Source organism: Staurois parvus, unplaced genomic scaffold, assembly GCF_062004578.1.
Source record: "Staurois parvus isolate SC_StPar_1 unplaced genomic scaffold, SC_StPar_1.0 ptg001032l, whole genome shotgun sequence".
Lineage (NCBI taxonomy): Eukaryota > Metazoa > Chordata > Amphibia > Anura > Ranidae > Staurois > Staurois parvus.
The window spans coordinates 1,855,321-1,880,744 of NW_028318828.1; the positions used below are offsets into that span (position 1 = coordinate 1,855,321).

At 41.0% G+C, this 25,424-nt stretch overlaps 1 protein-coding gene across 6 annotated transcripts in view; it reads right to left on the reverse strand.

The window, feature by feature from the left end:
- Nucleotides 1-25,424, reverse strand: part of PACS2 (phosphofurin acidic cluster sorting protein 2) — a 1,098,307-nt gene that overhangs the window by 954,027 nt on the left and 118,856 nt on the right. For all 6 annotated transcript variants that reach the window (XM_089657830.1, XM_089657827.1, XM_089657828.1 and 3 more), the window contains exons 3-4: nt 10,240-10,329; nt 10,028-10,153 (exon numbers count right to left, since the gene is read on the reverse strand). In XM_089657830.1, coding sequence (XP_089513956.1) covers nt 10,028-10,153; nt 10,240-10,329 — 216 coding nt within the window. The remainder of the gene's footprint in view (nt 1-10,027; nt 10,154-10,239; nt 10,330-25,424) is intronic.

Below are 25,424 nucleotides of genomic sequence, written 5' to 3' on the forward strand. Positions count from 1 at the left end.
GGGTTTTTTGAGGATGGGGGTAACCAGTGCATGTTTGAGTGGGGAGTGAAAGGTGCCCATGGAGAGTGAGAGGTTGAAGATGTGGGTTAGAGAGTTTCGGATAGAGCAGGAAGGAGGCTGCAACAATTGTGAGGGGACAGGATCTAGGGGACAGGTGGTGAAGTGGGCCTTGGAAAGGAGTTCGGTAACTTCCTTGGTGGTAACAGGGTCGAAGGAGGAGAGTGTAGAGTTTGGTGTTGGGCCTGGTATGTTGGTTAGAGGAGGAAGCTTGACACTGGAGATCTCATCACGAATTGTATCGATCTTCTTCTTGAAGTGACTAGCAATCTCCTGTGCAGTAAGTAAGTTGGTGGGTGGAGGCAGTGGGGGGGTGGAGGCAGTGGGGGGGTGGAGTAAGGAATTAAGGGTAGAGAAGAGTTGACGAGGATTGGATGAAAGGGTCTTGATGAGAGTGTTCTAGTAGGTTTGCTTAGCAGCGTGGAGGTTGGAGTTGTATTTGAGAAAAAGAGCGGATTTGTAGAGGGTAAAGTTTTCCAGGGATTTATGTTTACGCCATGCTCGCTCAAGAGTGCGGCTGCGTCTCTTGCGACTTCTGGCGTCATCTGTTTGCCAGGGTTGTGACAGGCAAGGCCTGGTTCTGCGTGTAGAAAGAGGAGCAAGGGTATCCAGGGAGGATGATAGATAGTTGTAGGCAGATGTGGCCAGCTCTGGGCAGGACAGGGGTGCAATTTCATCATAGAGGCGCTCAGTAGCGATTTGCTGGTTGGAGGCATGGGAGGTAAGAGGCAGGGAGAGAGTGAAGCTGATAAAGTTGTGATCAGAGAGAGGAAAAGGGGTGTTAGAGAGGTTACAGGGGGTACATAGGTGGGTGAATACAAGATCAAGTGTGTTGCCATTGGAGTGGGTGGTGGATTGTGACCATTGTGTTAGGTTAAAAGAGGAAGTTAGGTTGAGTAGCTGAGAGGTGGCAGGGGTGTGAACATTGACTGGGATGTTAAAGTCACCAAGGATGATGGCAGGCACCTCAGAGGATAGAAAGTATGGTAGCCATGCTGAAAAGTCATCAAGAAAGCGTGAAACTGGGCCTGGGGGCCGGTAGATTACAGCGATCCTCTGACAAATAGGAGAAAAGAGACTAATACAGTGCACTTCAAAAGAGCGGAGGGACAGAGATGAAAGGACAGGAAGAACCTGGAACGTGCTTTGTGGGGAAAGAAGTCAGACTCCGCCCCCTTTTCGTCCGCTGGGTCTGGGCGAGTGAGTCCAGAGGAGGCCGCCATGGGAGAGTGCAGCTGAGGAAACAGTCAGAATCCTGGAGCCAGGTTTCAGTAATAGCAAGAAGGTTGAGGGAGTGGGAGAGGAAGAGGTTAGGGATAGTAGGGAGTTTGTTAGAGACTGAGTGGGCATTCCAGAGGGCACATAGGAAGGAGGGGTTGGTGCGTGGTGAGGAGGAGGGGTAAACAAGAGAGTTTGAGAAGAGAGGGCATTATAGCAACAGAGTTAGCAAGAGCATGCTGGAGAGAGGAGAGATAACAAAGGAAGGCAGACAGAAAGAGGTAAGAGGGAAGAGCACATGAAATCTACTTGAGGTGGAGCACTATTGTTTGTACTTGCCTTAGTTAAAGTGCCATGTTGAAAGTGCGATGTACTTAGCGCCGTAATGCGTACTTTGCGTAAGGAATGCCAGCCTGTCCCCCTCGCCGGGCCGTCCCCAGGACTGTACTAAATTTATATTTGGATGGACAGAAGGGGGAGGTTAGGCAATCCTTCAATTAAGAGCTAATAAATGACACATGGGGGATGTTTTACCCTTAACAAATTGCAAGCAGGATGGACACAAGATAAGGCAAGGTGTTTGATCTCAGCTAAGGCACTATGAGGCTAAGCTCACTTCATACAGGCAAGTATGCACAATAGTTACAAGGAAAACAGAAAAAAATCTAACAATGCAAATAATTTCAGGCATGCAAAGTAGCTTAGAGATTGAGAGAGCTGTGGAAGCAGTGGTTACCGGGGGCAACAGGAGGCAGTTGTCAGTTGCAGTATCTTATATGCTTAAGATGTTTAATGCATTAGGAGACTCTTTCCCCTGAAAGCTCATATCACTTTTCTGCCAAAAGAGGGAAAGGATTGTTTGTCTTATGGTAGCTATCGATCAATCTCTCTTTTAAATATTAATCTGAAACTTTTTACTTAAGTGGCGACCAGAGTACATTTGCCACAGCCAATCCATCTTGATCAAGTGGGTTTTATACCCAACTGGGAGGCTCGAGATAACACTATTAAGGTTCGCAAACTGATTCATATGGCCAGTCAGACCAATACCCTGTCTTTTTCTAGGTACACATGCTGAAAAAGCATTTGCCTGGGTGAATTGGCAGTTCATGCTGACTGATTTATGATATGTCGGCCTCGTGAATAACATGCTTCATTGGATTTCCAGTGTCTACACTGTACCGGCGGCCTCCGTTAAAGTAAATGATGTTCTTTCAGATCTCTTTCCTATTACAAATGTCACTAGGCAGGGGTGTTCTCCTTCACCCGTTCTTTGCTCTTACTCTGGAGCCTTTCCTTTGCACTGTCAGAGGGAATACTGACATCCAGGGGTTAAGTACTGTATATGAGATGCTCAATACAAAGTCTCTGTCTCCGTCTACGCAGACAGCTATTCTCAACTAATCCCAGGATCTAACTTCCTAATTTGTTGCACGAGTTTGAGCATTATGGGTCTCTGGCTCATTTTAAAATAAACTTATCCAAATCAGAGGCGATCGGTGTGGCAATACCGCAATCTCTTATTAGATGCCTACAATAGAATTATAAATTCAAATAGACTTATGAGGCACTGAAACACTAGATGCCAACATCCCGCCACACATTTCTCATACATTTACCTTTAACTTTCTACCGCTTTTAGGTTGGGTGCGTGCTCTGCTGGATAAATAGCGTGGTGGCCTCCATTCTTGGTTTGGGCGTTGTAAAATTATTAAAATGAGCATCTTGCCAAAATTTTTATACTTCTTTCAAGGCTTCCCGATTCAAATTGCGTCCACATTCTTCAAACAAGCTCCTTTCTTACTCAGACTTTATCTGGGCGAACAGGAGGCCTCGACTGCTTACTCTACCTGAGTAATTTGGTGGTCTGGCTGTCCCTGACCTGCAAAGATTGCCCACCTGGGCACCTTAATAGACTGGTGCCGGCATAGGGATACTAAAATATGGATTAATAATGAAAAGGATCAGAGTCAGATTGCACTTCAAAGGAGCCCCGTGGTGTCATGCTTCTTTACCCTCTACGCTCAAATCTCATCCGCCAATTGCTACAACATCACGAGTGTGCTCCTTGTTATTCTCGACTACATGCGTATCTCCAGTGAGTTCTCCCCTATTTCCAATATTGGGTAATCCACGCTATAAGCCAGGACTTGTAGAGGGATTTGTCTGCGTTCAGGCAGTTTTCAAGCCTCTCATTTCCTGGAAATAGGCTCTGGGCCCTCTATTCAGACCTTGATGGATCCTATCGGATTATACGACCTTGACTTCTGGAATGCCTTACAGCTTCATAAATCTCTTCATTCTCTCCCATCTGCTCAAGGTTTCCGGCGTAGATTGACCACGTTTGAAGAATACTGCTCAGACAGTGGTGTCCTCCCTTATGCCCTCTTTAAGTTGTATACCCTTCTGATTTCACCTCCGGATGACTTCTCCTTACCCTATTTGGAGATATGGGAATCTGACTTGGAGAGTTCCAAAAAACTAAGTTTGTTTCGCCTTGTACTAATATTCAGGAAAATAATTTTAGATCTGATCATGATAGTAATATACACCATCTGTCCTTCATAAATGCTTTCCAACTATCACGGATAAATGCTGGAGTTGCCTCTCGGAAAGGGGGACACTTCTCTATGTCTTCTGGTCCTGCCCAAGGTTGCAGCGCTACAGGCAGGAGGTCTGTCCGATTGTTCAAAAATGTACAGACTGTCAGGTTCCTGACAATCCTGCATTCCTTCTACTCCATGTTACCAACATTCCAGCTAAAGTTTACAAACGTTCAATTTTACGACACCTTCTGAACACTGCCAAATCCTGTATATCTCTTAGACTGAAAGATCCACAAAATGCATCTGTTGGACTTTGGCTCCAAAAGGTAGTGTAGCCAAATTTAATGGAAGACTTAGTACTGACGAAACAAAACATGGACCATATAGAAAATGTTCATTTTTTCAAGGGAGGGGGAAGTCCCTTCCCTAGGTGAATCACCCCAGTGACTAAAGATCGCATTATTGTTAGCTCTGCTGCTAGACAGTGATTCGACACACCATCCTATCCTCCTTCCCCTTATGCTCTCCTTGCCATCACTTAACCTTCCCTTTCACCGCCCTTTTTTTTCCTTCCTTTTTTCCCCACCTTTTCTTTTGTCTTCTCTTTCAAATTTCTGGAAAAAGATACAGCAGTATCCCCTGAGCTGTTTCTTTCAATGTTGGCTACAACCCATGTTTGTGTACACTATGATTCCTGAAAACAGCTAACGGATTGTTTTATGGTCTTATTTTGTGACATGCTTGTAAAGATTTAGCCTTTTTGTCATGCTTTCAATGGCAGGAAACTGTTGTATTTAAAATAAAGAATTTGAAGAAAAAAAAAAAGTGATCTTATCCTTTACCTACCCTGAACTCTTGAAATGGAGGTTTCTGATGTTTAGTCTACCCGTGGCTTCGTATATTTCACAACTTTACAATGATCAGGTTCTTAAACAGTTCTAGACTCGGAAGGAAGAACTTGGGCTGCCTAACAGTTGTTTTTCCTGTTACCGATATTTACATCATGCGATAAATCTATTGTATAGTCTTTAACTGATCCTTCCATGCTTTGTCAGTTGCTCACTTCTGTTTCTAAAAAGGGCCAAATTTTGTTGATTTTTAAATTTCTACAACAATTCTCAGGTTACATGACCTTAAAAGTAGGGAGCCATGGCAAACAGATTATGGGTCCAAAAGCTGATAATGACTGGACAGACATCTTAAATAATGTGTGACAATTTTCACTCTGCACTACACAGAAACTTGAACACTTTTAATTCTATCTAAAAAGCTTTATCTCTGGCACAGGAGGGACTCCACTCTATGTGCAAGATGTTAAATTGAAACAGGAACATTATTACATACGCTATGGAAATTCTCAAAGCTTTTCAGAAATTAGAAACATATTCGGCACACCAAAAATGCACTTTTTTCCACTGACTGATCACCTGATCAAACGATATGTGTACTGGGTTGGCAGAGTGAGAAGCAATACACTCCTTATACTTATACAGCTATTTTTCACTTTTTATAGCACAAACTTTATGCACAAAAATTGATCTCTCCTACTCCAATGATAGGTGGATAAAGCTGGCAAGTGTTAGTCTGATGCAAAAGAAAAAAAAATTGATGTACCAGCATAGAGGATGTCCTAATATATTTAGGAAATTATGCAAAACCTCGTTCAAGACCCGTGGGTTAGCCCCTAAACAAGTCCTTAAACTTCTAGGCTAAGACACATGTATTATTCTATAAAGACCTACTCCTTGTGTTAATTGGTCTATACGGAGAGTAAGGTCCCTTTCACACAAAGGGTCCAATCAGGTCCACCTGCCAGTTTTTCAGGTGCATTTACCTCTTACTTGTCTTGTAAAAACAAAAACTTATCAATATAAAAACGGATTTAAAAAACAGGACACTGGAGTAATATATTTATATTGTATTAATTACAAACTCTCAATTTCTACAGACTGCTTGTGAAAAGAACTTTACTGTAACGTCAGAGGCAAAAATCCTACAAGCCAGTTGCACCTCCGTGAAAAACTATGGAGGGTGTAAGATAAAATTTTCCCATCTTCCTAAACTGGCCACTAGAATGCCAAGTTTGCAAAGATGTACAGTAATTGATAAAATGTTGAATTCTTTGATTAATGTAAAGTTTGAATAACAGTACTTTATTCCTTTTTTTGGTAACAGTTCTGCTTATCATATAAACTGCCATCTTTTCATAAAGTACAATTTTCACCTTTTTTGATATTTTTATGCATCTCAGGGCTGCAGATGTCCTCCAGCTCCTTTCTGATTACAAATCCTTGCTTCAGTATCAACTGCACATCATTGCTGTTTGTGTCAGCATGACTACTTGAAGCGTCCATCATGGGTGGTGTGCTGTCACATGTGTGAAAATATAACACAATGCATAGTAATGGTAATGTTAATACAATGCCATCTTGTGGATATTTTGGTTGTGGCACCTTTCTTTTCTGTCTTCCATCCTGTCCTCTCTCACCACCTAGTGAAGCATTTCCTCTTACTTCTTCACTGTTTTCTTGGGATGAATATGGCCGCTTGGCCACAAGTAATCTGTTCGCATCCGGAACACATTACCATGTTTTTATTTGCAAATACCAACCATTCATTCAATCTGCTACATCTTGTTGTGTAATGTACTTTTTCCATTGCAATAAAGATCCATGGAGAGGAAAAACAGGTATTTGGTGTGTTCATTGAGAACTACAAGCCGATATCCACAAAGGATGTCAGTACTTGTAGTTGATTCCGTCACAGAACACTGCAAATGAATGACGTGGCCATGTCGGCAGAGTCCTGCACAGCTGAATCGCAAAGGTTGCACATGCTGAATTATTCAGCTGCTGGACTTCACACTTCCCGCGGTGCACACACAGGAGTATAGGGGCAGGAGGAGAAAGAGCAGATAGTCTCTCTCTCTCTCCAAACCGTGCGAGGGAGGGGGAACTGTTACTGCAAGCTCTGGGCTGTATGAGAGAAGCTCTCAGTTCAGAGTCCTGCTAAGGAGGCACTGATAGGCAGCAATAATGGGAAGCATTAATGGAGACTAATAGGTGGCGATGAGAGGCAGAACTGATGAGCACTGATAGGCAGCACTGATGGGTAGCACTGATCATCAGGGCACTGATGATAAGTGGCCCGATTATCAGTGTAAACAATGTAATGGCAAGTCTTGTCTGTTAACAGCTCTCCTTTCCCCACAGAGACACAGTGTGGGAGGAAAGGACTGCTGATAACTGACAAGTCTGTTTACATGTGATCAGCTGATAACATGGAAATGGGATGCTGTGATTGACCCTTTACAGTGATCTGTGATCAGCTCCAGTATGTCCGCACCGGATTAAACCCCCAGGGGGCACACGGGAGGCGAGGTTCTGGGAGGTTGTCCATGGACTCCCTTCCAGAAATGGAAGCCCATGCTGTAGCCATCCTTTAGCTATAGTGCAGGCAAGAAGAAGTTAAATCAGGGTTTCCAGTGCACCCCTTACAGCAGAGTTCCCCTTTATGTTCCAGAGTCCACAGAGATCCCTCTTACAGTGTAAGTGGAAATTCTGCGGACTCTGACGTAAGGGAGAGCTCTGCGGTCTCTGGCGTAAGGGAACCTTGATTAAAGGGGAATGCTGGGAACTCCGATGTAAGAGGGGGCCCTGGTTACCAGAGTCTGCAGCGTTTACCCTTACATCAGAATTCCCTCTGTACAAAATTAAAATGCTATTGCAGAAAAAGAGGAAGAAGTAGACCCATACAGAGACATTGATCTCAAACCTTGTTGATGGATTTTACTGGTGCCACACCCCTTATTGAAAATACACTGAAAAAAGGGCCATAACCAAAAAAACTGCAGGGGCTTTTTTAGGCACCATTTCAAAAACTCCATACACTTTTTTTCATACAGAATGGGCTCAATCCAATTGCCTACCTGGTCCATATCTCTTTTCTTCTTTTGCAATTTTTGATGGAAGGGTCTTCTTAGATTCAAATGGTCATAGTTCCTTTGTTGTTCAATGAATTATTAGATGCGATCTTATGGTAAATGTAAATATTTTGGTGACTGATGTTTTTGTTTTTCATAGGTTTCATTTTGTTTATTATGGCTTTGTTTATAATTTTAAAATTGTGTGCTAAATCTCCGTAAGGAAGCAGGCTTTTGTCCTGTGAAACGCATTGAAGAAAAATTCCAGAGAAATCACACACGAGCTATATATACACCTACTGTAGTATGTATGGGAATCTTTTGGAGTATTTTGTAACAAGCTTGATGTTCTGTATAGTCACTGTCAAAAGAACCAGAGAGCACACGGATTGCACAGAACCCAATGTGCAGGCTTTTATTGGGGAGGTTTTTGGGGCACAGACAACAGTTCCGTTAGTCCACAGATCCACACCAGACACAGCAACACAGTAAAGTTCTTTGGAAGGCAATATGGAACAACAGGGGTATGGTAATCCACAGGGTTCAGTAAGGCAAGGGCGGGGTGGCTTTGTGGGACTTCGGGTTCCTGGGGAGAATTGGGCTCAGTCTTTTGGGCAGCACGGGGTTAGTCCACTTACTGGATGCGGGGAGCCGGACACAGAGGGCTACAGTCCACACCGGCAACACAGGGTTAATCCACACAGGCAGCTCCAGACAGGGAAGGGTTAAGTCCGTTCGGCTCACGGGCAACAAAGAGTTCAATCCAGGCAGGGAAAATGTCCAGCCCGCAGGCTCACAGGGAACAAGAGGTAAGTCCAGCCAGGGAGATGAGAAGGATGATGGGAGATGAGAAGGATGATGGGGGATGGTCACATGAGAGAAGCTAGCCCTCAGCGCAGCCTTCTCTCACACACACAACCAGGAGAACACAAGGGGGGGTTCCTGCTCACCGTTAAGTATAGAGCTGGGCGCCTTGTTGGTAACCGGATACTTCCTGCCAGGTTACCATGGCAACGGGCCGTCTCCCAGGTCTCCAGACCCACCCAGGGAGCCCAGGATGATGTGCATGAGGGGGAAGGGAGGAGGGGGCCTGTTAGTGGATTCCTTCAGCAGGGGGCCAGACTGCAAGGGAGGGGGGTGAGGGGCTGCTGAGGGCTGCCTTTGTCAGAGACACGGAGGACTAGAAGTCCCAGCATGGACGGGACAGAAGAGTAAGGGGCTGCTGAGGGGTGGGGGGGGGGGGGTGACAGGCAGCAAGCCTAGAGGATGGGGGGGGGAAGGGCCAACTCCATGACAGTCACAATATGCAATGGTCACTTTTTTTTATTTATTGAGCTATGTCTGTGCTCAATTTTTAAATTTCAATTGCGATTTTAATGATGTCCAATAAAGCTATAATTTTTTATAATTTGTGGAGTTCTGTTGGTATGGTGCCTAAAACAGCCCCAGTAGTTTTGTTTTTGTTAGGGACCTATTTTTCAGTTCCCCTTAGAGTTCCCCCTTATATCAGAGTCTCCAGAGTCCCTCCTTACAGTGTAAGGTAGCTCTTGAGTTCAGATGTAAAGGGGGACTCTGCAGACTCTGAAGTAAAAGGGTAATCTTGTGATTAAATTTATAGGATTAGAATTGTTATTCACAAAATATATGTATAGTGTATACTGCAAAAAAAAATTGCCCTGCCCCAATAACGTATTTGGATTTGGCTTGGCTTGAAGGGTGGCAACCCTGCCCAATGCAGTAGGAAAGGGGCCCACTACAGAACATGTGAAAGGATCCTTATGCGGGACCATGTTAAAGGGTCCTGTGATGGGAGAAAAGTCCCCAGGCTCTGATGGAAGGTGAAGGGGGGGGGTCAGGAGAGCCCTATATGGTTTCTTGCACTGGATCCTGAAGGTTCCAGTTACACCTCGAGACACACTTTAATACTGGCAGGCACCATCCCTGCTTTATTCTGTACTTTGCTGAGGGTCCAATTTACAGCTTGGTTAACGGAATCGAAGGACATAAAGATTAATTAAACAAACCATCTCAACAGCGATGCCTTAAAAATATTTTAGGACAGTTTAAGTTTACTTTAAAATAACCTGTGTAATTTATGTTCCTTTTAAGATTTTGAGTAAATCTGATGCATAATGTTTGATAAATTAGACCAGCAAATTGTGAATGTAACACCAAACTATGACGGAGAAAAAAAAAAGACATTTCATGAGCCACTTTGAACACAGTTAATAACACATTTCTGTGTTTTTTTATTGGAAATTTGGCAATTTATATTGGCACCTACCTCAGCCATGTTGATGCATCCAATTGCTAGAGTTTTGTAACCTAGAATTGTTCGATTTTTATATCTTTTCCTCCTCTGCAGCATTATTTGTAGTTTATTTCCTTCTCTTTTTAAAAAGTGAGGGTACTATTAAAGAAAAAGTAGAACAATTATATTACACTTTGACTAGGACATCCTTTTAGAACACAAAAACATCAATAAAAGAACATTACCTGTAGTGAAAACGTCAGTGCAAGATCTGTTTCTACTTGTCCACTAGGTGGCAGCACAATCTCATGAGAGCGGAGAATCCGCTTTGAGCCCTAGTTAAAAAAAAAAAAAAAGTAAGAAAGCAAACAAATCTTAACCACTTGCCCTCCTGAGGATTTACCCCCTTTCCTGATCAGGCCTCTTTTTGCAATACAGCGCTGCACTATTTCAACCGGTAATTGTGCGGTCATGCAATGCTGTACCCAAACAAAATTTATGTCCTTTTTTTCACTAAAAACAAAAAAAATCTGAAAACTGAAAAAAAAAAAAAAAAATTTTACTTTTGGCTATAAAAAAATATATAGTAGGGCAGCACAGTGGCTAAATGGTTAGCACTTCCGCCTGGCAGTACTAGGGTGGCCGGTTCGAATCCTAACAATGGCACCACCTGCCTGGAGTTTGCATGTTCCCCCTGTGACTGCGTGGGTTTCCTCCGGGTTGTCCGGTTTCCTCCCACACTCCAAAGACATGCTGGTAGGTCAATTGGTTTCTGTCTAAAATTGGCCCTAGTATGTGTATGTATGAATGTAAGTTAGGGACTTTAGATTGTATGCCCCTTGAGGGTTAGGGACTGATGTGAATGTACAATATATACAGTGGGGCAAAAAAGTATTTAGTCAGCCACCAATTGTGCAAGTTCTCCAACTTAAAAAGATGAGAGAGGCCTGTAATTGGCATCATAGGTAGACCTCAACTATGAGAGACAAAATGAGAAAAAAAAATCCAGACAATCACATTGGCTGATTTGGAAAGAATTTATTTGCAAATTATGGTGGAAAATAAGTATTTGCTCACCTACAAACAAGCAAGATTTCTGGCTCTCACAGACCTGTACCTTCTTCTTTAAGAGGCTCCTCTGTCCTGCACTCATTACCTGTATCAATGGCACCTGTTTGAACTTGTTATCAGTATAAAAGACACCTGTCCACAACCTCAAACAGTCACACTCCACTATGGTGAAGACCAAAGAACTGTCGAAGGACACCAGAAACAAAATTGTAGACCTGCACCAGGCTGGGAAGACTGAATCTGCAATAGGCAAGCAGCTTGGTGTGAACAAATCAACTGTGGGAGCAATAATTAGAAAATGGAAGACATACAAGACCACTGATAATGTCCCTCGATCTGGGACTCCACGCAAGATCCCACCCCGTGGGGTCAAAATGATCACAAGAACGGTGAGCAAAAATCCCAGGACCACACGGGGGGACCTAGTGAATGACCTGCAGAGAGCTGGGACCAACGTAACAAAGGCTACCATCAGTAACACACTACGCCGCCAGGGACTCAGATCCTGCAGTGCAGGACGTGTCCCCTTGCTTAAGCCAGTACATGTCCGGGCCCATCTGAAGTTTGCTAGAGAGCATTTGGATGATCCAGAAGAGGATTGGGAGAATGTCATATGGCCAGATGAAACCAAAATAGAACTGTTTGGTAGAAACACAACTTGTCGTGTTTGGAGGAGAGAGAATGCTGAGTTGCATCCACAGAACACCATACCTACTGTGAAGCATGGGGGTGGCAACATCATGCTTTGGGGCTGTTTCTCTGCAAAGGGACCAGGACGACTGATCCATGTACAGGACAGAATGAATGGGGCCATGTATCGTGAGATTTTGAGTGCAAACCTCCTTCCATCAGCAACTGCATTGAAGATGAAACGTGGCTGGGTCTTCCAGCATGACAATGATCCCAAACATACCGCCCGGGCAACGAAGGAGTGGCTTCGTAAGAAACATTTCAAGGTCCTGGAGTGTGGCCTAGCCAGTCTCCAGATCTCAACCCCATAGAAAACCTTTGGAGGGAGTTGAAAGTCTGTGTTGCCCAGCGACAGCCCCAAAACATCACTGCTCTAGAGGAGATCTGCATGGAGGAATGGGCCAACATACCAGCAACAGTGTGTGCCAACCTTGTGAAGACTTACAGGAAACGCTTGACCTCTGTCATTGCCAACAAAGGATATATAACAAAGTATTGAGATGAACTTTTGATATTGACCAAATACTTATTTTCCACCATAATTTGCAAATAAATTCTTTCCAAATCAGCCAATGTGATTGTCTGGATTTTTTTTCTCATTTTGTCTCTCATAGTTGAGGTCTACCTATGATGCCAATTACAGGCCTCTCTCATCTTTTTAAGTGGGAGAACTTGCACAATTGGTTGCTGACTAAATACTTTTTTGCCCCACTGTATATATGTAAAGCGCTGCGTAAATTGACGGCACTATATAAAGTACTTGTAATAAATAAATAAATATAGTAAACTCAAAGTTAGTCATAAATTTCGGCTAAAATGTATTCGGCTACATGTCTTTGGTAAACAAAATCCCAATAAGTGTATATTGATTGCTTTGTGTGAAAGTTATAGCATCTACAAACAATGGTATAATACATTCTGCTACTTCTCCGAGTATGGGGATACCACATGTAGGAGACTTTTTGGCAGCCTAACCACATACAGGAGCCTGAAATCCAATGACCACTTTGAAAGCCTGAAGGTGCATAACTTCCTCATTTCACTTCCTCACTACCTATCAGTTTTTGGAGGCCCTGAAATGCTAGGATAGCACCAAAGTCCCCCAAATTAGCCCTTTTTGGAAAGTAGACACCCCAAGGAATTTAAAAAGGCATACTGAGTATTTTGCAGATCTCATTTTTTCTCACAAGGTTTTGAAATCTAGAAAAAAAATAAGTTTTTGCTTTCTTTCTTCATTTTCAAAAACTTGTGGCAACAAACAAGATCTGCAAAATACTCACCATGCTACTTATCAAATTCCTTGGGGTGTCTGCTTTCCAAAAATGGGTCATTTGGGGGGTTGGGGCTATCCTGGCATTTCAGGGCCTCCAAAACTGTGATAGGTAGTCAGGAAATGTAATGAGGAAATAAGGAGTAATTCCATATATACCCATGGCAGTGTGAGCAGTAAATCATTTAAGTGACAATTTTTTGTAAAAAAAATTTTTTTTTTTGTCATTTTCAAAAAAACTTGTGGCAAAAAAACCCCAAATTCTTCTATTGACACAACATGCCTCTCAGCAAATAGTTGGGCATGTCTATGTTCCAAAAAGGGGTCATTTTGGGGGGTTGGGGCATTTTATGCCCAGCATTAGAAATGTATGCCACACATCACTCACTCTTCTAACCAACTGAAAACCAAGCCTTTTCTGACACTTTTTGTTCACATGAAAAAAATCTGTATTTTTTTCTAGGAAATTACTTTAAACCCCCAAACATAATATATTTTTTAAAGCAGACACCCTAGTGAATAAAATAGTAGGTGCTGCAATTTTTTATGTCACATAGTGATTTTTCAAACGCAAATTTAAAAAAAAACAAAAACACTTATTTACTTTTAACCTCCCTGGCGGTATTCCCGAGTGTAGCTCGGGGTAACATTTCAGTACCAAAAGCGGTAACCCCGAGCTACACTCGGGAATACCATGCGGCGCTGCTCCGGCATGTGTTCTTCACTTACCTTACCCTGCACTCCCACGATGTGTCCCCTGCAGCGTCCCTGGCCATCTCCTCCGGCCGATGCCAGCATCCGGCTTCTGTGTCCTGTCCCTGTGACGTCGGGACGTACGGGCGCCGCTGCCGCCGCCGGCGGCGGGAAATTTAAAAATTTTAAAAAATGTCTTTTTTTTTTTTCATTTTACACAGTAAAACATTGCTGTTTCAACCTATTTCACATACATATTGTCCCTAGTGCTTTGTCCTGCGCCCTGCCTGCATTTTGTCTGTTCTTTCTGCCTGGAAACTGGGAAATGTCCATGGCGTCCAAAAAGTGTCCCTTTAGGTCAAAAGCGGTTTAGATCAGCTAGAGAACAGCGATAGTAAATCAGAACCACTTACAGAATTGAGTGATAATGATTCGTGGGGGAAATTCGTCATCAGAAACTGAAAACGATTTTGCGACTGAGCTCAGCAATGTGCGAACTTGGCGCTCTATTTCACATTTCAGTGTTTTTGGTTTGATTATATTATTGAATTAAATTTTTTATTATTTTTATATTATTTTTATGATTATTTATTAAATTATAATTTATGATTTTGTGTTTCAAATTTTATCATACCCGGGATGTTTACTAGACTCTTGTTCGGACAGATTTCAGTGAGTTTTTCCTAAAAATTACAGCCTACAATAAAAAAAATACATATTTCCATGCAAAAAAATGGTACCGCTTTCAGCACCAAAAATCTGAAATAATCATACCGCCAGGGAGGTTAATGCACAAAAACACAATATATTGGCCAATTATTTGGTAAAATATAAAAGATGGTATGCCGATTAAATAGATACCAAACATGACATGTTTTAAAACTGCACATGCCCCAAGCAACGGCGACAAACTGCATATATTTTCAATATCCATAGGCAACGCTTTACAAGATAAAGCTCTCATAAGTACAACACTTTGAACACTTACACGAAAGTAACCTCAAACACAGTCCCCAAGACTCCACAGACAGGTCTTTCAGCCATGATCCATGGCTCCCTGCTAGATCTACAAAGGAATTTTTTGCTTTCGCATCATGGTGGCTTGGGCAATGATTCCCAGACAATGGAAATCAAGAACTCCACCAACCATTAAAGAATGGGTGAATCAGCTAAATGTTCTGAATTTACGGCCCAGCTATTTGATCACTACCTGCAGTTTACAGAAGTGTGACTCCCTTGGATATTGTTCTGTGATGGCCCTGGCTTTCAAATGATGACCTAAAAGACCTCCTTTTTTTTTAAAACTTTTATTGGATTATCAAAAATACAAATCATAACATAGGATGTGAAAGCCCTGAAATAAAGGCCAAGTAATCTGTACAGAGATCTAATGTATATAAGGAACATTTACGTACAAAAGAAGTATAGAGCAATAAATCATTAAACCAAACTATATTGGACATCAACTTATTAATGCTGTAGGAGTACTCTCAGGAGTGGAAGCATTTGAAACAGTGTCAGGTGAGTATCACTACTAGCCTTATGATAATATGATCTAGACAGATCAAGGGGCTGGTTTGGATCTAAGACTTTAAGCCTGCCTAGGGAATTGAGAAGATCATGTTTCAGATACCATTTACCATAACAAAAAGGGCGCATGTTAGAAAAAAAGATACTCTTGGGAAAACATATACTCTATATATTTTCGCCATCTAGTAAAGAAGCACCGGATAGTGTGAACATCTTGTATTAGGGTGTCTAGTTTCTCTAAATGAAATTGTGACAGTAAAGCCTGTTTGACAACAGAAACACTAGGCGGAGAAGGGTAAATCGAGGGTAAAGAAAGAATCCCCAAGTGACTCTAGAAAGATTGAATTATTGTAGGTGGTTCAGCAGACCTCAGACCATCCATCCTGATCAGCAAAGCAACTCTGCTTGTCGGGAGTCTTTTAAGGGCTGTGCTAATGCCAGAATGAAGTAGAAGAAGCTATAGCAGACTCTTGAGAAGAAGAGGCAGGTTCACGTTGGTCTGTCTCTATATCAGATGAAGTATTTAGATAGTGTTCCGCTTGTGACGGTGAAGTGAAAGACATGATCCCCTGTTGGAGAATGAATATGAAGTGTAGCTTGATAAGCCAAAGTAAACTTGGAAGGCCTGAGATCCAGAGATGAGCAGATAGCCGAAAAAGCTTTGCGTGGTCTCAGGACTTCAACAGAGTAACCCACAAACAGAAATAGGTCGGCACCATCAATGGAGATATTACGTGATCGTCGGAACCTCTGTAAGATGGCATTTTTGTCAGCATAGTTGAGATGGCGAACTATGACCAGTCAAGGTATTGCATGACTTCCTGAAGGCTGGCCACATATGGAGAGAAAAGGCCTAGCTGGTCAGGGATGGTTCTAGCACAGAGTTCAAGAAGCATCGCTGTAGAAAAGGACTCTGGTAGGCCCAAAATACACAAATTATTGTGCCTTGAGCGATTCTCAAGGTCATCCAATTTGTAATAGATTTCCCTATGGGTCTGAGTAATGCGTGCCACAGCTGCTGACTGCACATAGAAGTCATCTTCCAGGGATGAGATGCGTGGGTGATTCGTTGAGCCTGCATCTGGATTTCATGGTGCAGCTGTTCAAATGACTGTCAATAGAACATCTCTTCTGTTATTCTGTTAGCCCTGGTTCACACCAATGCGATTTGACAGTTCAAAAATCGCATAACAAGTTACACCCCATTTGCGGAAATGGAACCAATCAAATCGTTGCAACTCAAGTCACAGAGACTTTAAAAAGGTTCCTGCACTACTTTTCTGTGGATTTCATTGTGACTTGCAACGACTAAATGAAGTAGCAAGCAGCAATGAAATCGAAAATCCAAATTGCACTGATCCGCAATTTTGAAATCACGCTGAAGTAGAATGAAACAAGGGCTTAAACCTTATAAATTTTAACATTAGCTTCATGACCAGGCCATTTTTTGCTATTCGGCACTACGCTATTTCAGCTGGTAATTGTGCAGTCATGCAATGCTGTATCCAAATGAAGTTTATATTTTGTGGTTTTCTTCCCCCCCCACAACTTTCACTCTGTTTTTTTTCACACTTTTTTTTTTTTTATATATAAAAAAAAATAAAAAAACAAGAGTAGTGATACAATACCACCACATTTTTTTTGTGATATAAATGAAAAAAAGACCAAAAAAAATTGAAAAAAAAAATAAAAACTGTATTTTCTACTTTCGCCTATAAAAAAATATCCAATAAATTTAATGTTAGTCATAAATTTAGGCCAAAATGTATTCTGCTACATGTCTTTGGTAAAAAATCCAAATACGTATTTATTAATTGGTTTGTGTGAAAGTCATAGTGTCTACAAACTATGGTATATACATATTGGAATTTATTCAGCTTTTACTTTCTGACTGCACAAATTGCAACCTTTTTAGAAAGCAGACACCCCAAGGAATGTGCTGAGAGGCATGTTGAGTCCATGGAAGATTTTATTTTTTGCCACATTTTTTAGAAAATTTTTTTTTTTTCACAAAGTTGTCACTTAAATTTATATCATACATTAAATAGTGAAGCGCTCCCAAATTATCTGAAAAAAAATCCCTCTATGCATACCATAAATACCAACTGAACTTAAATCAATACTATAAGGTGATGAAAACCATATAATTTAAATCGATTAGTGAAAAACTAGAATACATAAACACCTCTCATATATACCAATTATTATTGCCTCTTAATAAATCTGTGATGGAAAATCACGAATATAAAATTCATGATAAATACTCAAATATCAGTGATAAAATCAATTATCATAATAATACTAATTCATAATAAAAAGATGTGACAAATCGTGATAATTGTGACAAACCTATAGATCAAAAATAGTGATTCTGCAACAAAATATAAAATACATATATCCTGTGATAAACCCTATAACAGAATAAAAATAAAATGGATAGCTACTTAATTCAGTGATAAAATAAATGAACTCAGTGTCCAAAATAAACTCAAAAGTCCATGCAAAATGTGAAAACACTCTGTGATCTTCACTTTTAGTGCTCAAAAAGGAATCCTCCAATGGCAGCAATGCCCTGATGAAGTCACGACGCACGTGACGCAACGCGTCGGAACGCCATTCCCAGTTCGACACTACGTCACTTCCGGTCACGTGGGGACGTTTTGTCCGGACGCAGCGGCCATATTTGTTTCCCTCCCTGTATGAGAATACACCCATGATGTGAGGTGGAAAGCGCTGTATACAAGGATTACATGTGAGTGGGAAAAGTATGTTATGACAAATTACTCCTAATAAACGGTATTACACTATGGGATGCCTTTGTTTGTGTCCTATATGACGTGTTGAGAGGAGGTGGAGTGGAAGTCCTGAGGTCCCTTGCTGAGCTGCCTGGAGTAAAGGATTGCTTTTGAGGAGAGTTTTTTGCCTTGTGGCCCTGTGTGGGTCGAGGAGGGGAGGTGAGCAGGCATTGCTGCCATTGGAGGATTCCTTTTTGAGCACTAGAAGTGAAGATCACAGAGTGTTTTCACATTTTGCATGGACTTTTGAGTTTATTTTGGACACTGAGTTCATTTATTTTATCACTGAATTAAGTAGCTATCCATTTTATTTTTATTCTGTTATAGGGTTTATCACAGGATATATGTATTTTATATTTTGTTGCAGAATCACTATTTTTGATCTATAGGTTTGTCACAATTATCACGATTTGTCACATCTTTTTATTATGAATTAGTATTATTATGATAATTGATTTTATCACTGATATTTGAGTATTTATCATGAATTTTATATTCGTTATTTTCCATCACAGATTTATTAAGAGGCAATAATAATTGGTATATATGAGAGGTGTTTATGTATTCTAGTTTTTCACTAATCGATTTAGTTTATATGGTTTTCATCACCTTATAGTATTGATTATTTTTAAGTTCAGTTGGTATTTATGGTATGCATAGAGGGATTTTTTTTCAGATAATTTGGGAGGGCTTCACTATTTAATGTATGGTATTTACGACTTAATGGTTGAGGTTGAGTGATTGCAGCTAGTAGATAGGGACTTACCCATATTAAGCGCAGGAGGATATCCCCCCCTACTTAAATTTATATATGGCTCACGCATGCCATGGGTATATGTGGAATAACACTCCAAAAAAACTTCTGCTACTTCTGAGTGTGGGGATACCACATGTGAGACTTTTTTTAGCAGCCTAGCCACATACAGGCCCCCAAAATCCAATGACCACCTTCAGGCTTTCAAAGGACATATTTCCTCCTATCACTTCCTCACTACCTATCACAGTTTCAGAGGCCTTAAAATGTCAGGATAGTACAAACTACCCCCCCAAATGACCCCTTTTTGGAAAGCAGACACCCAAGGAAATTTGATATGAGGCATGGTAAGTATTTTGCAGTATTTTTTGTCACTGGGTTTTGAAAAATTTTCCAAAATCTCGTGCCAACAAATGTGATCTGCAAAATACTCACCATGCAACTTAACAATTACCTTGGAGTGTCCTTTTAACAAAAAGGAGTCATTTGGGAGGAGGGGTACTTCTACTATCCTGGCATTTTAGTGCCAAAGTTAAAAGCTTATGCCATACATCACCCACTCTTCTAACCACCTGAAGACAAAGCCTTTTCTGACACCTTTTGTTTACTTGAAAACACATTTTGCTAGAAAATCACTTTGAACCCTAGAGATTAAAATGGTGGATGTTGAAATGTCAAGGTACCAAACATGAAATGATTTGAAATTGCGCAAGCATGCACAATTTCAAAGCATGCCATGTTTGGCATTTACGGCGACAAGTAAATTTTTAATATCGATAAGCGACGCTTTTAAAGCCTTTACAGGTCACCACTTTAGATTTACACAGGAGGTCTAGTGCTAGAATTACTGCCCTCGACCTGACGTTCATGGTGATACCTCACATGCATGGTGCGATGGCTGTTTTGTCTTTATTTTTACACTGTGACTTTTTTTGGATCACTTTCATTGGTATCACAGGTAATGTAAATATATCCTGTGATAGCAATACGCAATAACTGGTACTCTTTTCCAAGAAATCTGGGGTCTATTTGACTCTAGATCTCTCCTCTGCCCTTAAAGCATCTGATCACACGAAGATGGGTGTGATTAGATGCTTTCACAATTTAAAAGTGGCAGTGTTTATATCTGGTGAAACCATAATGATGAACTGGTCATAGCTTCCGGTTTCTTAGACCATAAAAATCATTGGAGCCATTCCGGTCTCTGATCAGCCAGCTGCCCAGACTGTCGGCTACATTCTCAGGTTTCCAGCTTACACAGGAGAGCCCAGGAAAGCCATGGAAGGCAGGTGGAAGGAGGGCTTGGGGGGGGGGGTTCCCACTGCTTGTAAAAAGGGATCCAGCTGATAATTAGCCACCACCAGCTGAGAAAAACAATACTAGGATGATGCCTGAAGCTGGCATCATCCAGGTATACCCAAATTCCATCAATGTACCAGTATGTTGCTGGTCCATGTTGGGCATATGATGAATCAGGTCTGTGGACCTATCATGGAAACCATGATAGGTTTCCATGCAAATTGTCTGGCAACAGCTGAATTTGGGTGGATGCCTATGTACTGTTGTGCATATAAATTGCTTTGGTCCACAATCAATTCATACAAACCTTCTGTAAAAAACAAAGGAGGGGCTAAACGCTACTGCTGGCAGCGAACGGGGCTGGGAGGGGTGCTAGTGGCAGTGATACAGTGATCAGTGAAAAATTCTATATACTGACACTACTAATAGCACTGGCTTTGTGATTAAAGGGTTAATAGGGGAGATCAAAGGGTTAAATGTGCTAATCTAGCGTGTGTAAAATGTAGTGCTTTTACTCAGTGCCATGTTCTTTATTCTCTCCCTGGACCAGCACAGGAGGCAGTGGGGGGTACACGCATGTGCACACAGACCTGGAAACAGAAAGTGACATAAGGGTACGTCGCTTTGCCCAGAGCTACCGCTCGCCCGCATATATTTTTTTACGTTATTTTTCTTTTTTAATCATTTTCTTTAAATACTTTCAACATGAATGGGTTAAGTTCATGACAGTTAAAAATACAGTGATCTCTGATAGAGCCCATAGTATCCTTCCAGATGTGCCTGCAAATCCCGATTGACAGCCCACAAATTCTGCAACACCCGTACTTCCCCCATTCACTGCCCAACCCGGAATTCAGGTGGAAACAGCAAATTTAACTACCCTCTTGATTTTTTGGAGCGGTTTTTCACAGAAGATCTGTATGCATTGATTGTGGATCAAAGAAATGTATATGCAGAACAATTTATCGCCGTCAACCCAAAGTCAAACCTTGCCAGACCATTTGCATGGAAACCCATTATGGTTTCCGAATTTAGATTTTTTTGGGGCCTAACCCTCAACATGGGCATTACTAAAAAAAAAAAAAAAATTACAGTTGTATTGGTCCACAGACCCAATTCATCATATGCTCGTGTTCTATGCTGCCATGGCTAGAGTATAATGTGTTTTATGCATTTCAACGACAATACAGTTGTCCTCAAGGTGACCCTGAATTTGAAGGGCTCCACAAAATTCAGCACCTCATAAACCACCATATGCACAAGTCTATACTCCCCAGCAAAAAATCTGCGTTGATGAGTCCCTCATTAATTTTTCTGGCCGCCTTGGATTCAAACAATTTCTCCCCAGCAAGCATGCCAGATATGGGGTCAAGATGTAGAACACCTGTGAGAGGGCAACAGGCTGTACTTATAAGTTTTGAATTTACGAGGGAAAAGATAGTCATGTGTAGCCCCCCCGGATGCCCAGACTATATGGAGAGTAGTGGCAAGATAGTTTGGGACTTGGTGTCATCCATTTCCATATGGGGTACCACTTAAACATGGACAATTTGTATTCAAGCGTGCCACTAAATACAATCCACTAAATACAATCTTGGAATAGGCACGTGGCATCGTGCGACCTAATGTGTGCCCACCATTAGAAGTGGGAGGATGCAGGGCGGTATATTCTAATGATGGGCAAACCACACATTTTCTGGCCAAGATTATTATTATTATACAAGATTTATATAGTGCCAACAGTTTGCTCAGTGCTTTACAATATAACGGAAGACAATACAGCAGGAACAATACAGTTCAATACAAGAGGGTTAGGAGATGATGCCCTCCCCCCCCACTGCATTCCACGGCCTTCTCGGGCAATCCCGTGTCATTGGGGGAACCTGAGAATGCAACCGGTGTTTCTGCCAGCAGACCATAGAGCTGATTGGAGACCAGAATGGTGCCAATTATCTCTATAAAAAGAAAATTATACAAACAGACTTAAATAAATACACCCAAAGTCCAAAGAAAGTCCAGAATTTGGAAAAAATATGCACATAAAGTCCTCAGTCTTGATCAATAGATACACACTGATCCAGATGATTGGTGATGAATCCCCAAACACTCTTCATATAACTCAAAGAAAAAAAACCTAGACATAGTGTATTATCTTAGGTTTCAAAGAGGTGCCACACGTGCAGCATGCAAACACTCCAGTGCCACGGCAATAGTGAGGGATTAGCTACAAACCGTTTACACCACAGCAAACAATATAATAAAAGTGCATAATTACCCTAAAGTAAATAAAACCCACATATAATCCATGTTTTTAAGAATGGAGTTTCCTCAGAAAGACGTCATCTTCTCCAGACACTTCCCATCACAAACAGACCAGGGATCAGCGTATGTATCAAACCACATACAAATTTTATTGTAGTAACTTACATTAAAACCGATAAAAACAGCTTCCAGATCATATAGGTTGTATATACAGCGATAATACCCAACGATGGCTCCAAAACGATGGTCCTTGAGCTCTAGAAGGATGCCAGATAGAGACTGAAAGTCCCAGAGATATGACCAACCATGTGTTCCAGACTCCAAAATGGCCGCCACGGCACTTCCGGGAACGTCAATGCGTCACTACGTCACATCCGGACTTTGTCAACCGGGATACGGACATATAGACTCATCTACTTAAATATCAGCTGGTAGAAGGGTGGAAGAACAGCCGCGGCCATATTACAAAGTGGAAATTCGGATAAACATATGAATGCACATACGTTCCTAACCTATAGAGTACCAGATGGCAAACGGCCAAAATGCCCACCAAATCCATCATAGTGTATAGTACAAGTATAGATGTAAACTCCCCCACCCTTAAGACAACACTTAGATACAAATAAGGATAGAGGCATACCAACGGTGGCCATTTTAGAGATTTGGAAGAACACCTATATAAAGCCATATGGTTAGGACTGACAACCCTACTCCACCAGCAGGCATTATATCACAACCCAAACCCACATCTTCAATAAAAAAAATTAATAAAAATATAAAAATTGTAATACAAAAATATATAAATAAAAATAAAATAAAAATAAAAAAATAAATGAATAGAAATAGAAATAAAAAAACATGTTAACACTAAATCATCAATTAATCTACTGATCAGAAATAAAGCAGTTCAAGTCCAATTCAATATTGAGGCCCCTGGGTTTCAAGGTATTAAGTCTGAAGATCCAGAAGGTCTCATTTTGGGAGATCTCCTGCACTCTATTACAACCCCTCCAATGGGCATCAAGTACATCAATTCCACAAAATTTCAATAAACTAGGATCTGAATTATGGAAATCGCGGAAATGTTTGGAAACACTGTTCTTTCTTTCCTTTTTTTATATTCTGAACATGTTCTTTAAGTCGAATTTTTAGGTCTCTTTTCGTTCTACCCACGTATTGAATTTTACAGGGGCATTCCAACATATAGGTCACATATTTCGTATTACACGTAATAAAACTTCTTGATCTTAAATGTTTCGCCCGTAACTGAAGATCTAAACATGGAAATCTTTTTATCTTTAATACCTGTAGTTTTGCATATTTTACACTTTCTACAGGGAAAAAAACCTTGAAGTCCAAACATCCGTGGTTTTTTTAGGGGGGGAAATGATACCCTTTACCAACAGACTCCTCAAATTCTCACTTTTTCTATATATAAAAGGGAGGTTTCTTAGGTAGAATCTTTGCTAAAATTCCATCTTTCTGTAACATAGGCCAATGTTTCCTGATAATATTTTCCACTCCCTTGTACTGACAATTAAATTTTGAGGTGAAGGTAAATTCTACTGAACTTTTCCCTTCCACTCTTAGTTCTCTCTTCCTATTAATTCTCTTCACCTTCCCATCACCTATATAATTTAGACTTACTTTATATCTAATTTTTTCCAGTTGTTCAGGGTCATAACCTTTGGTAACAAAACGTTCTTTAATGGACTCCGACTGTACAATATAATCCTCCAATCTCGAGAAATTTCTCATGATATGGATAAACTGACCTTTTGGGATCCCCCGAATCCACAAGGGATGATGACAGCTGCTGGTAGGAATGTACCCATTCCTATCACTATCTTTAAAGAATGTTTTGAAAAACAGTTTATTATTAAACTTAAAAATATGTAAATCTAAAAAATTGGCCCATTCTGTACTGGTATGAAATGTAAAACCCAATTCATATACATTTCTACGAATAGATTCCAAAAAGGTCTCAAAATCCGAATCTCCTCCTTTCCATACTACCAAAATATCATCAATGTAGCGCCTCCAAACTTTAAGACCCATCCAGTTCTTCCCAAAGATCTCAGAGTCCTCCCACTTGGCCAAAAAAATATTGGCCAAGCTGGGGGCGAATTTGGCACCCATTGCCACGCCCTTCTGCTGGATAAAAAATTCTCCCTTATACCAAAAATAGTTGTTCCTCATACTGAAGTCTAGTAACTGTAAGATGAACTTCCTCCATTTTCTATGGAGCTCAGTGAAATTCTGCAAACCCTATTTGATGGCCTCAAGGCCATCTATATGTTTAATATTAGTATAAAAGGGAGTTAACATCAATGGTGACCAATAAAGTACCCTTAGTAACCTCTATTCCTTCCAATAGATCTATTACATCCTGACTATCTTTAAGATACGAGGGCATCCATTTTACAATGGGTTGCAAGAAAAAGTCCACATACTGGCCTATTCTTGAATGTACAGAACGATCCCATTTATGATAGGTCTCCCCGGAGGATTAGTAAGACTTCTGTGTATCTTAGGAAGGATATACAGTGGGGATCGAAAGTTTGGGCACCCCAGCTAAAAATTTGTATTAATGTGCATAAAGAAGCCAAGGAAAGATGGAAAAATCTCCAAAAGCCATCAAATTACAGATTAGCCATTCTTATAATATGTCAACAAAAGTTAGATTTTATTTCCATCATTTACACTTTCAAAATAACAGAAAACAAAAAAATGGCGTCTGCAAAAGTTTGTGCACCCTGCAGAGTTAATATCTTGTACTGCCCCCTTTGGCAAATATCACAGCTTGTAAACGCTTTTTGTAGCCAGCCAAGAGTCTTTCAATTCTTGTTTGAGGTATCTTTGCCCATTCTTCCTTACAAAAGTCTTCCAGTTCTTTGAGATTTCTGGGCTGTCTGTCACGCACTGCTCTTTTAAGGTCTATCCATAGATTTTCAATTATGTTGAGGTCAGGAGATTGTGAAGGCCATGGCAAAACCTTCAGTTTACACCTCTTGATGTAATCCCCCGTGGATTTTGAGGTGTGTTTAGGATCACTATCCATTTGTA